The 13,357-nt window shown below is 35.1% G+C and overlaps 1 protein-coding gene across 1 annotated transcript in view; it reads left to right on the forward strand.

The window, feature by feature from the left end:
• LOC143384889 (cytochrome P450 3A9-like) overlaps positions 1-13,357 on the forward strand; it is a 34,884-nt gene that overhangs the window by 17,168 nt on the left and 4,359 nt on the right. Inside the window, exons 5-11 of the mRNA XM_076840067.1 lie at positions 1,353-1,466; positions 1,910-1,998; positions 3,358-3,506; positions 8,423-8,550; positions 9,670-9,736; positions 12,510-12,670; positions 12,898-13,124. Of these exons, the coding sequence (XP_076696182.1) occupies positions 1,353-1,466; positions 1,910-1,998; positions 3,358-3,506; positions 8,423-8,550; positions 9,670-9,736; positions 12,510-12,670; positions 12,898-13,124 (935 nt within the window). The remainder of the gene's footprint in view (positions 1-1,352; positions 1,467-1,909; positions 1,999-3,357; positions 3,507-8,422; positions 8,551-9,669; positions 9,737-12,509; positions 12,671-12,897; positions 13,125-13,357) is intronic.

The following is a 13,357-nucleotide window of genomic DNA, read 5'->3' on the forward strand; positions in this document are numbered from 1 at the left end:
CAATCAAATCGATAGATTAATTTGGAGAAAATCTGTATCTTTCTTGGGTTAAATCTTTCAATCCATGTTATGCTTCTCCATTGCTTGAGATTTTCTTTAATATCTTTGATCAACATTTTATTGTTTCCAGCATAGCAATCCTGTATTTGTTTTTATGTCTGTTCCTAATATGTCTCATTTTCTTTGGAGTGACAGCGAATAGTATTGTGTTTTTAATGTTTTTTCACATTTTCCTTGTTGTTATATAGAAATGCAGCTTGTTTTTGCATGTTAATACTGTATCTTACAACACTGGTGAACCTATTTTTTAGTTCTAGAAGTTTTAAGATATTCTTTGAGATTTTCCACATTGATAATTTTGTCCCCTGAAGACAGGGTCACTTCAGGTTCTTTCATTTCCAATTTACATGCCTTTTTAAAAACATTGTCCCATTGCTCCAGTAAGGATTTAGAGTATGGTAATATTGGATAAGAATGATAAAAGTAGAAAACTTTAAATTGTTACTGATCTTAGGAGAATAGATTCACCATTTCACCGGTAAATGTTATGTTAGCTGAAGGTCTTTGTTGTTGGTGTTGGGTTTTTTAGTATATAGAGTCTCTTTAAGATTGAAGAAGTTTTTTTTTTCTTCCTAGTGTTTTGAGCTTTCATCATGAATGAGCACTGGATGTATACCTTTATAAACAAAACACAGTATTGGAAGCTGAATGACAGCTTTGAGCAGGTTGGATTGACAGGCCAGTCTCAAGCTGGGAAACATAATTATCTTTCCTTTTCCTTCTGTCCCTCCATGTGTGTGTAGTGGGGGATGATTCAAAAAAAGTACTTCCATATAATTGCATTATTTTTTCAGAATTGAGAAGTTCCTAATCTTTTAAGTTATTAGTTACTATTTTTAAGTGGCTATATCCTGGCATCCCTTGCAAGATATTCATGCTGTACATACATGGAAAAGCATAACTGGTCTGGGCAACCTAGTTTTCCAAGGTTATCTGGATGACCGTCATCAATCATTTCTTTCCTGTGCTGCCTGTGTAGGATGCCCTAGGTCATAATGCTCTCTGTCCCCTGGGAGAACAGTTTACCTACCATGAGGGGCCTTTGTATTTACACAACAGCTGTAATATAAATACTGAACATGCATCTGGTGCCTGGGTACCACCTCTACCCTCACAAGAGAAGAGGAATTTGGGATAAAAGTTTATGGAGCATCTAGCACAGGGCCTTCCCCCTAGTAGACACTCAGTAAATAACTGATTAAAAAAACTGATGCCTGTTTAACAAGTTCTCTACAATGTGGAGACTTCAAAACATACCTCACACAAAATGTCTTTTTCTTTGTGAACTTCAGGCAGTTGTGCCCCTGGGATTTATGCAAAAAGCTCTCTTTGCAGCAAGGGATGAAGAGTGGAAGAGACTTCGAGTCTTGCTGTCACCAGTGTTCTCCAGTGGGAAACTCAAGGAGGTAATAAACTAAGAGGACTTTAATTAGAAACTTAAATAAGGATTTGGGGATGGAACATACGTGAGAACATCATCGTTTTCCAAAGAATATTCCACTAAGTTTGAAATTCCTAATTAAATAAAACTAAAAGTAAATATCAGAAAGATCAATAGAGTAGAAGGAAGGGAACAGAGGGAAGGAAGAGAGGAGAGAAAGGGGAAGTATTGGGGCTGAGTTAGAACAAATTCTTTTTCCATGCTTTTATAATTATTTCAAAAGGAAATATTGTTATGTATAAATAAAAAGAACTAATTAAAAATTTCAAATCACCTTTTGTCTTTATGTCCTAGAAGAGTTATTATTTGATTCATTATAAATATCTCATACTTTGTAATCCTGGGAAAACCAGAACCTTGGGGACTCGATTCTCTTCTAACTGTGGTTGGAGTTGTGTTTGTTCTTAGATGTTCCCCATCGTTAACCAATATGGAGACGCATTGGTGAAGTACCTGAGCCAGGAAGTGAAGAAAGGCAAGCCTGTCACTATGAAGGAGTAAGTAGCAGGCAGCTCTGGGGTTCTGAGCTGTTTTAAGACCTTCCAGCAGCCTGCCAGGGAACTGAAATTACCACTGTTGAGCTACACCCCTGACCAGACAAAAGTAAGTGTGGGGGTGTCACAACCACAATGGGCCACCCAAGGAGGAGAGGCTCCTAGGATGAGGCAGGGTCCTGGAACATCTGTGCACAAAAACAAAATTAGCTTATCTGCTTGATCATCAATGTGGATATTATGTAAGTCAAAACACATGTTTTACAATGAAGAACATGATCACTCAGAAGTTGAGGGTAGAGACTAGGGAATGTTGGATGGGGGGAAGTTTCTGGTACCTACTGAGCAGGGATAGAAAGATATAACGCAGGGCTAGGGTTGTAGCTCAGTGGCAGAACATTTGCCTAGCATGTGTATGGCACTGAGTTCGATCCTCAGCACCACATAAAAATAAACTGATAAAATAAATGCATGCTGTCCTCTACAACTAAAAAAATTATTTAAAAAAATTTTAAAAAGAAAGTTACAATGCCGGCTATGGAACAACAAATCTCTTCATGGTTGCACTGAGAATGTCAGCAAAATACAAAATATGAAATATTCTCACCACTTCTTCCTCCAGTCTCAAAAGAGATAAGGTCCTGAAAGGATATGGATTACAACGACCATATCATTTGTTGTATAAAATGGGTTATTTTGACCGATGAACAAGCACCGATACTGTCTTGGGAAATCTGAGAGAATATGTTCACCAAGTTGTGAGCTCATTCAAGTACATTTTAGGAGATTTTCAATGTTTTAACTGAGGATATTCTTACTCATTCCCTTTTGCGAGATTCTGCCCTTGGGGCCACCTTGGGTCCTGGAGGCAGGACCTCTCGGGAGCAGTAGCAGTGGGTGCAGAGAAGGGGGGCCAATGTTTCTGCCTCTCAGAACAGGGTGTTGCTGTTATGTGATGTGTTAGTGAGGAATCAGCTCTGCACAGACTGTGCTTAGGCAGGGCCTAGGTCAAGGTCACCTATCTTGGATCCCCTAGCAGGAGTCAGTTATAACACCCTGGTCCTGCTGATGCTCTGTACTTAATCACTTTTATCATCTACACTCCACTCACTGATGTAATTTGTCTGATTAAGGGTGTCTGTCTCTCTGTGACTGAACTCCTTGAGCTCACTACCCTAGTGTCCCTAACTCCCCTGGCCCAGGGGCAGCTGCCTCATGGCATTTGATAGGAGCATGGACTAGTCATTTGATCAACAGATATTTCTGACAGTGTGTGAATGTGCTCATATCACTTCTTCCAGCATGTGTAGTAGGAGAGTAAAGCAGTACAGATTAAAATTTTACATTTCTTTCTCTACTCAGAATTTTGGGGAGCTACAACATGGATGTGATCGTTAGCACCTCCTTTGGAGTTAATGTCAATTCCCTCAACAATCCACAAGATCCATTTGTGAAAAAAGCCAAGAACGTCCTTGGTTCGGATGTCCTCCAAACATTTTTGCTTATAATTAGTATGTGGATTACTGTTTCTTTTTTTCTTTTAAAATAACAACTTCATTAAGATATACATACTATATGATTCCTTAAAATGTAAAATTCCATAATTTTTAGCAGGTTAAATGATACATGCAGCCATCACCATTGTCAAAACTCAGAAAACTCATTATCTTTTAACTGTCAGCTTTCAAAATTATTTACCCTAAACAAACACTACTCTATTTTCTATCTCTTTAGCTTTGCATATGATGTATACATTATAAAATCGGAGACATGTAATATGTGGTTTTTTGAGATGCAAAGTGATATCATTTAGCATTCTGTTTCTAAGTAAAATATATATCAGTACTTCATGTTTATGGCCAAATAATATTCCATTGTATAGATATACTACAATTTAGTTATCAGTTGATAGAAATTTATGTTATTTCCACCTTTTGGCTATTATGAATGTTGCCATTATGAACATTAGTGTGGAACTTGTTTGTGAACTCTAGTTCTCAATTTCATCTGAGTGCATACTCAGGAGTGAAATTTCTGCCTTACAAAGTACTTCTGTCAGTGTTTTCCATAATAGCTGTACCATTTAATATTCTTACCAAAAATGCATGAAGTTTCCAATTACTTCACTTATTTCCTAATACTTCCTGTTTCCATCTCTTATTTTAGACATTGTAGTGGATGTGAGATGGCGTCTTATGAGGTTTTGATTTGCATTTTCCTGTTGGTTACTGATAACAAGCAATGTTAATCACTTTTTATTTGTTCTTTTTAGATATGCATGACATATTTATAAAAACATAAAGTATACCTTATTCTAATTAGGATCCCAGGCTTGTGTATGTACATGATGTGGAGATTCACTATGGGATGTTTATCTATGTACATAGGAAAGATAAGTCAGATTCACTATTTTTAAGATTATCTATCTATATCTTTTGCCCACAAAAACCTGAAGCATTTGTCTTTTTGTTTTGAAGTTTAAGAATTTTACTGATGTGAGTCTGTACCATGTACAACCAGAGGAAGGAAATCTTGTGCTCCATTTGTGTACAATGTGTCAAAATGCATTCTACTATCATGTATAACTAATTGGAACAAATTAAAAATAAAAGAAAAAAATAATTTTTAAATAATTTAATTGAAAAAATACTTCTTCATATATTCTTTACACAGTTTCTTACCAGATTATGATTTGTAACATGTTTTTCCTATTCTATAGATATCTTTTTACTTTCTTGATAGTGTCCATTGAAGCACAAAGTTTTTAATTTTTTGCAGTTTATTCCTATCATGGGAGGTACTACATATCCCAACCATTACAATGAATGAGCTGGATTTCAAAATATTAAAATGTATTAATCTCAAAGCTGTAGTGATCTCAAAAGAGAGCAATTGAGTAGATGCATGAAATTTGATGCCATTTATATAAATGTTAAAAACTCAACAGATCTTGGAAACTTACATTTAAATGATGTATGATTTATGTCATTTCCTTTTATTATTTGTGTTTTAAGTATCAAATCTAAGAATCGATTGATACCATATGGACTTAAGACACTTTTTATGGTCTACTACTAAAGATTGTAGTTTAGCTCTTATATTTAGGGTACCCAACTATTTTAATTTAAGTTTCACACACAGGGCCAGGTGAAGTCAACATGTTATTCTTTTTCATGTGGCTATCCAGTTCTTTCAGCACCATGTTTTTGAAGAGTGTCTGCTCCATTCAATGGCCATGGCACCTTTCTCAAAATTCCATGGGCCATAGACATGTGGGTTAATTTCTGGACTCCTATTCCATTTATCTATATGTTTACCCATCTTCTAGGACCACATTTTATTTTTGCTTTGGAGTAGGTTTTAAAATCAAGAAATGTGAGTCCTACAACTTTAATCTCATTTTTCAACATCATTTTAGCTATTCTGTGTCCCTTTGAATTCTATGTGAATTTTAAATCAACTTGTCAATTCCTCAAAGAAGCCAGCTAAGATTCTGTTTCAAATTCAGTAGGATCTGCAAATCAATTTCAATACTATTTCCATTTGGATAATATTAAGTTTTCTGATCCACAAACCTGAGATGTTTTTCTTGTCATGTATATCCTCTTTCTTTTATTTCAACAGTATTTTGTAGTTATTATTGTGCTTGTCTTGCACCTTGGTTAAACTGATTCCTACGTATTTTATTCTTTTTAATGACATTGAATATAGAATTATTTTTTAACTTCTTAGTTTTTCTTTTGGGTTGCTTATTACAGTATATAGAAATACAGTTTATTTTTGTGTACTGATCTTACATATTGAAATGCTGGTGAACTTGTTATTACTTGCAATACTCCAAGAGAAGTGGTGAGAGAGGAGAGATGCTTGTCATGTTCTTGATTTGGGGTGAAATATTAAGCTACAAGTTTTCATAGCTATCCTTTATCATGTTTACAAAATTTCATCCTATTTCTAATTTGTTGAGTGTTTTATCACAAAAGAATGGTTTTGAGGATTATTTTTCAGGGGGGAGGGTTGGTTTTGATTTTTATCAAATGTTTTTTCTGCATCAATTGAAATAATCCTCTGTGTTGACTTTTTATTTCATGTATTTGGTGTATTACACAACCTTTTCCTTGTTGTCTTTGCTTTGTGTTAGTATTAGGGTAATACTGGCCTTTTAGAATATATTTAGAAATGCTCTTTTAATTTTGGAAGTGTTTGGGAATAATTGTTATTAGTTCTTTATTTCATAGAATCTACTATTAAAACAATCCAGATCTGAGCTTGTATTTGTGAATAATTTTCTATTTCTAATGCAATCATGTTACATTTTACAATTTTAGACAGGTTGTATATATAATTCTCAATCAATTTCTATAGTTTACGTCTTTAAGGATTTTCTGCAGAAAGATATGTTCAATTAAATTGTTAGAATTCTTTCAAAATCTGTCTCCAATGTTAGTAGTAATTTCTCCTTTCATTTCTCTTGCTATTCATTGCATTCATTTCTTTTTTAATATTTATTTTATTTTTTAATCAACATGTATGTATTATGCAAATAAATGCGGTTCCGAATGATGTCTCAACACATGTACACAGCATACACAAATAAAATACAGCCTTTCTTTATCCACCTTCTGCCATAACCCTTCCCAACCTTTAATAATCACTATTATACATTCAGGTCAAATATTTTACCTTCCACATATGAGAAAGAACATGTGGTACTTGTATTGATGTGTCTAGTTTAGTCCATAAGCTGAATGTCCTCTAATTCCATCCACTTTTTGCTACAAAATACAGGATTTCATTCTTCTTTATGAATGAATGTTCCATTGGGCATATATGTATGTGTGTGTATACATATTTTTTATTATAATGTATATTATAAATACATAAATTTTATATTATAATATATTTTATATATATATATATATATATATATATATATATATATATATATATATATCACTTTCTTTATCCCATGCATTGATGGATACCAAGATTTAATACACATCTCAGGTATTCAGAATAATGTAGAAATAAATCTGGATGTACAGATGTTCCAATCATTTAGATAAAAAAATAGATTAATATAAAGTATGTTTTATATATCTATAGAGTATTACATTTATAAATGATATATATTTCCATAATATAACAAATTTTTAAAAACTTAATGTCCAAAACCCCCAAGTAATCCAGTTTAAAAATAGGAAAATGCTCCAAATAGTTATTTCTCAAAAAAAAAAAAAAAAACCAAAAACAAATGACTTAAAAATACATGAAAAAACTATTCAATATCACTTGGTGTCAGGGAAATGCAAATCAAAACTACAATAAGACATCATCTCACCCTGGTTAGAATGACCATTATCAAAAAGAGGAAGACTGAATGAAAAAATAACAAATGCTGGCTAGATGTAGAGAAAAAGTTCTCTTACACATTGTAGGTGGAAATGTACACCATTCTGGAAAAGAGTGTGAAGGTACCAAAAATAAATAAAAGTAGATATACCTTCTGATCCAGATGCCCCCTTCTAGTACATACTGAGAGGAAATATCATCACATGAAACTGTTATCCCTTTGTATTTCTTGGTCAATCTGGCTAAGGGTTTGGCGATTTTTATGATATTTTCAAAGGGGTAAGATGACTTATAGACACCTTTGGTTTTCGTCAATTTTATTTGTTTTCTATTTCATTTGTTTCTACTTGGGTTTTTATGATTTTCTTCCTCATGCTTGCCTTTTGGTTAATTTCCTCTGTTCACCATTTTATGATTTAACTTAGACTATTGACTTGAGAACTATCTTTTATAAAACTTATACATCTGTAGCTATATGTTTATGAGCGTTGCTTTTGCTACTTCTCCTAAGTGTGATATAATATGTCTTCACCTTAATTCACCTAAAAATAACTTCTAGTTGCCTTTGGATACCATCTTTGATGCTTGACAACTGTATCTAGAAGTTTTATGGTTAATTTGCACTTCTGTCTGAGTTTCCTGATTTTCCATCTGTTATTGATTTCTGGTTTCATTTCTTGACAGCTGAGAAACATAGGCCAAATTGTAACTATCCTGCCTACTTTCCTTGAATGCATAATTAATTATAGCACAGACTATGGACTGGTTTACCCAGAGACCCTATTACAATACACAAAAGGGTAAGGGGCCAGGGAATTTAATCCTCTTTCTTTGCTCAGTCCAGTGGCATTGATGGGGCCACTGATTCCCTGCTATGGTGGCTGCAACCCCATGTATGAAGTGCCCTTGCTCAGCCATGAATCAGACACCAGGTACTGGCCACAGAGGGAATGACTGCTGGTTGAGAAAACTGATGATTTTTGTCTTCTGTATTTTTTACAAAATGATCAATGCTCCTGGGATGTTGCCTTTTCATCAAGGTTTCTCTTTATGTTTTCTTTCATTTTCTTTCTAGTGCTATTTCCATTCCTTAGACCAGTGTTTCAAGCATTAAATGTCGGCAGGTTTTCAAAAAGTGTTCTGGATTTTTTTAAAAATGCTGTAATGATGATGAAACAAAAACGCCTAGAAGATAAAGAAAAGGTAAAACCTGGTGGTGGTGACATGACAATGTTCGCTTTCTGATCATTTATTTGCTGTGTACATCTGACTTGTGCATATATAAATATACATGTAATTTTTTAAGTGGTGCTGGGGTTTGAACCCAAGGCCTCATATGTAGGCAAATACTGTTATCACTGAGCTTCATTCCCCAGCCCCTCTGTACATTTTTTAAAGTTGATGGAAAACTTTAAGATTTGCACTGGAGAATTTTTACATTTTGGTTAGAATGAAGATCAAATTTAAAAAAGGCAAACTGATAATGAGTAAGATTGACAATGTTTGATACAATAATAGATGTGATGTTATGTCTTGAAATAAATATCATTCAAATAAATCCTTATCATTTCCCTCCCATTCAGTAAATTGTCAAAATAAAAATCCTATTTCAAAATGATTTTACTGTTAAAAAGTATTCTTCAAATCTTAGATTGGTGAACAATCATTACAATTCCAAGCCCTTTACATCTTAGTTGACACATTCTTCAAAGGAAGGTCCTATTGGGCACCTGGTGAAGTATGTGTATGTTAAATCTGAGTCGTTTCCTGTCCACAATCAGGCCGTGCTCTTCAGTGACCATGAAGGTGATATGCTAACCGAGCTTTGCCTTCTGCTTTGCCTGAAGGTCGGCACAAGAATGTCTCCAGGTCAGGGAGGCAGGACAGCCATCCCCACATGTCACTGAAGATTGAATCATGTACCTAATGGGTGGAGAATTTGATGATACACAAACAAAAGCTAGTAATCATCTTTGAAACTACCAAGTGTATTCAGTGTGGCCATTGAATAAGAATCAAGGCAAACTAAAAGAATTGAAGTTCAGGACCACTTCCTGGGCAAGCAGGTGTGACAGGAGAAGGAGACAAACCCCAGCATTAGGGGGAGCAAAGACCAACAGATATTGGATTTCTCTCAGGAAAATATCCTGTTTTCCATGGCTTATACATGCATGTCTTGTTCACTGGTGGGTTGTGCAAACCTAGACAGACTTCTGGACTTAAAGGAGCCATATTCTAAGAAGGGAGGTGAAATGCTACATTCCAGATTTACTTCTGATTTATGGCTGATTTAGTCATTTCCATTTCCATTTCTGCCTCCAGCACCGCATTGATTTTCTCCAGTTAATGATTGATTCCCAGAATTCCCAAGACAAGGAGCCCTACCAAGGTAACCAAGAATGTTTCATGGTCCATTGACAGGGAAATTCAAATAAGCAAATTATCCTGAAAATATACACATTAGAAAACGTGTATATTTCTCTAGAAAGAGAAAATAGATTTCCACCAAATTGCAGGAAGATACACATTTGGATATTGTAAATGGTGCCCACATGTACTGTCTAGAATCATACAGGTGTAACAAGGCTCAGAAATTGAAGGGAAACTAGGAGAAAGCATTTCAGTCTTGAAGTTAGTCTGTTTTCTTTTTACCATCGACATCAGAACAAATGCTGATTCGCAGCCTCATTCAGATGCACTGAATCAGAACCTCTGCCTGGATATTTGCATTTGTACATCCAATCAGGAGGTTCACTGTCCCACTAGTGGTGAGGGTCACTGGCAGTACTGGGTGAAAATGTGTTCACTAGCTTCATCTGATATTAATATTAATTTTTTCCCATGTAATTCATAAGAATGTTGTGGGGGAAACCTCTGGCACTGTGTAAGCATCCTGTTCCTCAACATATATTCACCAACTAGTTTTATCATTCATGTATGATTTTTTGATAGAAAGCATTTTTATTATGATGTTTACAAACTGCTATCTTATCATTCTATCATCTACTGTACATATATGAGTTGGTATTAGATTGTAAGAGAGTTCCATTTTTATTTATGTCAGTATGATGTTATATACTATGAATTTATTCTCTTGCTATCATTTTTTATTTTGATGGTCAAATTCTCTTGGGCTTAAGTCTTTTAACAACTTCTCCCTTCTCCTTCTGTTCCTCCTCCCTCTCCTCTTCCTCATCTTATATTTTGATTGTTAAATTTGACTATATTTTATAGCAGTTTTAGTTTCATAACAAAACTGAGAAGACACAGAGATTGCCCATATCCATTTTTTTCTCTAAATTCATATGTTGCCCCCATTACAAACACCCCTCACCAAAATGATATATTTGTCATAATCAATGAATCATCACAGATAAGTCACCTTACCCCTAAGTTCATAGGTTAACATAAGGGTTCTTGAGTTTGTACATTCTCTCAGTTTTGATACCTATATAATGATATATATCCACATTGTAGAAACATACACAGTATTGCATATGTTTTCTCTTATTGTCTTGGGAGAACATTCTTGCTTTCTGGTGCAAGAAACTCTAGGTTCCTTGTCTATTTCCTCTGATCAGGCCTGGAATCACCCATATTTCCAGAAGCCCTGGCTCCTTTAAGTGAGAGACGGTATTAGAAACCAAAATCTGGAAGTGTAATGTGACCATTAATGCTGTAGTTTCTTCTAGATCCTTTGTCTCAACAGAGATATGAGAATAAAATATATTAGTGTAGACTGAGCAATATAAATATTTCTATGTGAGTCCATATACATGGTTTAAACAGTAATCCTCTCCCTGATTCCACTACAACTTTCTGTGGTGAAGGCAGTACTAAATATTGTTCATAAAGTAAGCCCTGGACACATGGCTATGGAGCTTTTGGCATGTAGGTAATGTTACTGAAGAAGTGTACTTTCTATTGTTATTTAGATTTAATTCATTAAAATTTAAATTTAGATAGACACATATGGTTACTGGCTACCAGATTGTATTGAACAGTTGTAACTTAAGTTTATAATCCAATTTCATTTCAGTATCATTGGGTTTATGCCAGTAGTGGGGAAAACTCGGTTTGAGTTTTCCTACAATAGCATCATAGAAAGCTTCTGTAAGCGAGAATTCCATGTAGATCTTTCTCACACTCATTTTGCATTAATTTTTGTTATGAATTACATGGTTGGAATGTATACCATGTTTCTTTCAGATATTTGAGTATCAACAAATCCTAATCATTTCTCCAATCAATGAGATGAATACTTGAATGTGACTTTTTAGGAGAAAAGTCAAGAGAAACAACACCTTCTATCACAAAGGCTGTTTGATGATTATGAAGTTGAGCAAATAGAGGGGACATGTACTAGGGAAGATGACATTCAGCCCAAGATTGATAAGCAATGTTAATTCCACCCCCGAACCCCATTGTACTATGGTTTCTGCCTAATGCCTTGTATCAATACATTCTTTCTTGTGTGATTTTAATACCACTCATTAGACTCCGGTTAATCACTACTCTTCTGGGGTTTTTTCTCTGTATAGTTTCTGCACACCCTGAGATCATCCATTTAGAAGACTGGTGCCCCAGCTCTTCTATTACCTGATGATTCTTAGGCTAGTTTGTGAACAGAGTTGACCATATTTCATGAAATTTCAGATTTCAATTTGGTAGCTCTAGAGCAATGCTTGAGATTCTGTGTTTCTAATAGGCTCCTTGAAGCTGTTGATGCTGCTGGTCCATGGACCATAGTTTGTGTAGAAAAATTTCTCTGTGGCTCAGTATAGTTCTGTCAGTCATGGCCTTTATTTTCCCTGCAAAGATGCCAGTATTTCAAATGCTTTCAAGGTTCTTCTATCTACATTCTAGATAGAGTAAGTTTATTTTTTTCCAGGGGAAGAGTGCTACCCACTATTTATAGCTAAATAACTTTCATGATATGCAAGGCACATTTGAAAAATACTGTGTTTGTTTGACATCCATACTGTCCCTTGAAATCACCCAGTTGTGTTTGTGGTGGGGGGGAAGGAGAATGAGGAACATTATGAATTGCTCTTCCAGTTTTTCCTCATGGGATTTTGGATCATCATTCTGATTTATGTTCATGTAAACGGTAAAGTGTGTATGGACCCACTTAGACTAAATTGTCTTTCCTCTCCTTTTAGGTCTATCTGATCTGGAGATTGCAGCCCAGTCTATTATCTTTATTTTGGCTGGCTATGACACCACTAGCACCACTCTTTCATTTATTATGCATGTACTGGCCACCCACCCTGATGTCCAGAAGAAGCTTCAGCAGGAGATTGATGAGACTTTGCCCAATAAGGTGAGTGAATGGCACCTGGAGGGGAGAGGAGAGGTAAAAATCTCTGGGCATCTCAGTGTGCCATTGGGCAGTTCTAAAATCATGATGGTTATTAAATGTTTTGTAAATGCTATGGTATTTTACCAATATGAGTTATTTGAGGAGCTCTGAAAACATCAGTGTACTGTGTCAACAGAGTTTTAAGTCATTTCCAAATCTTAATTTCCAAAATATTTCTTTCTTGCCAGGCACCTGTTACATACGATGTACTGTTTGAGATGAAGTATCTGGACATGGTGGTGAATGAAACTCTCAGATTATATCCAATTATTGAGAGAATTGTGAGAGTCTGTAAAAAGGATGTTGAACTCAATGGGGTGCTCATTCCCAAAGGAACAATCGTGGCTATACCAACATATAGTCTTCATCAAAACTCCACGTACTGGCCAGAACCTGAAAAGTTCTACCCTGAAAGGTACAGGGCTCCTGAGAAAGGAAATCCACCCTTAAGAGGCTGTTTCACACATATTCTGAGGTCTCTTAGTGCAGATGACATACATGTGATTTTAAAATTTTCTTGTTTTAAGAAAATTTTAAGAAGTCTTTTACAAAGTGGTAATTGTTTTAGAAAACAAACATTAGAAAAAATAAATGACTATAGCATTTAAGGCCCTAGAACATCAAGATAAGCCCTATCTATTATTAATG

This window comes from Callospermophilus lateralis, chromosome 19 (assembly GCF_048772815.1).
Source record: "Callospermophilus lateralis isolate mCalLat2 chromosome 19, mCalLat2.hap1, whole genome shotgun sequence".
Lineage (NCBI taxonomy): Eukaryota > Metazoa > Chordata > Mammalia > Rodentia > Sciuridae > Callospermophilus > Callospermophilus lateralis.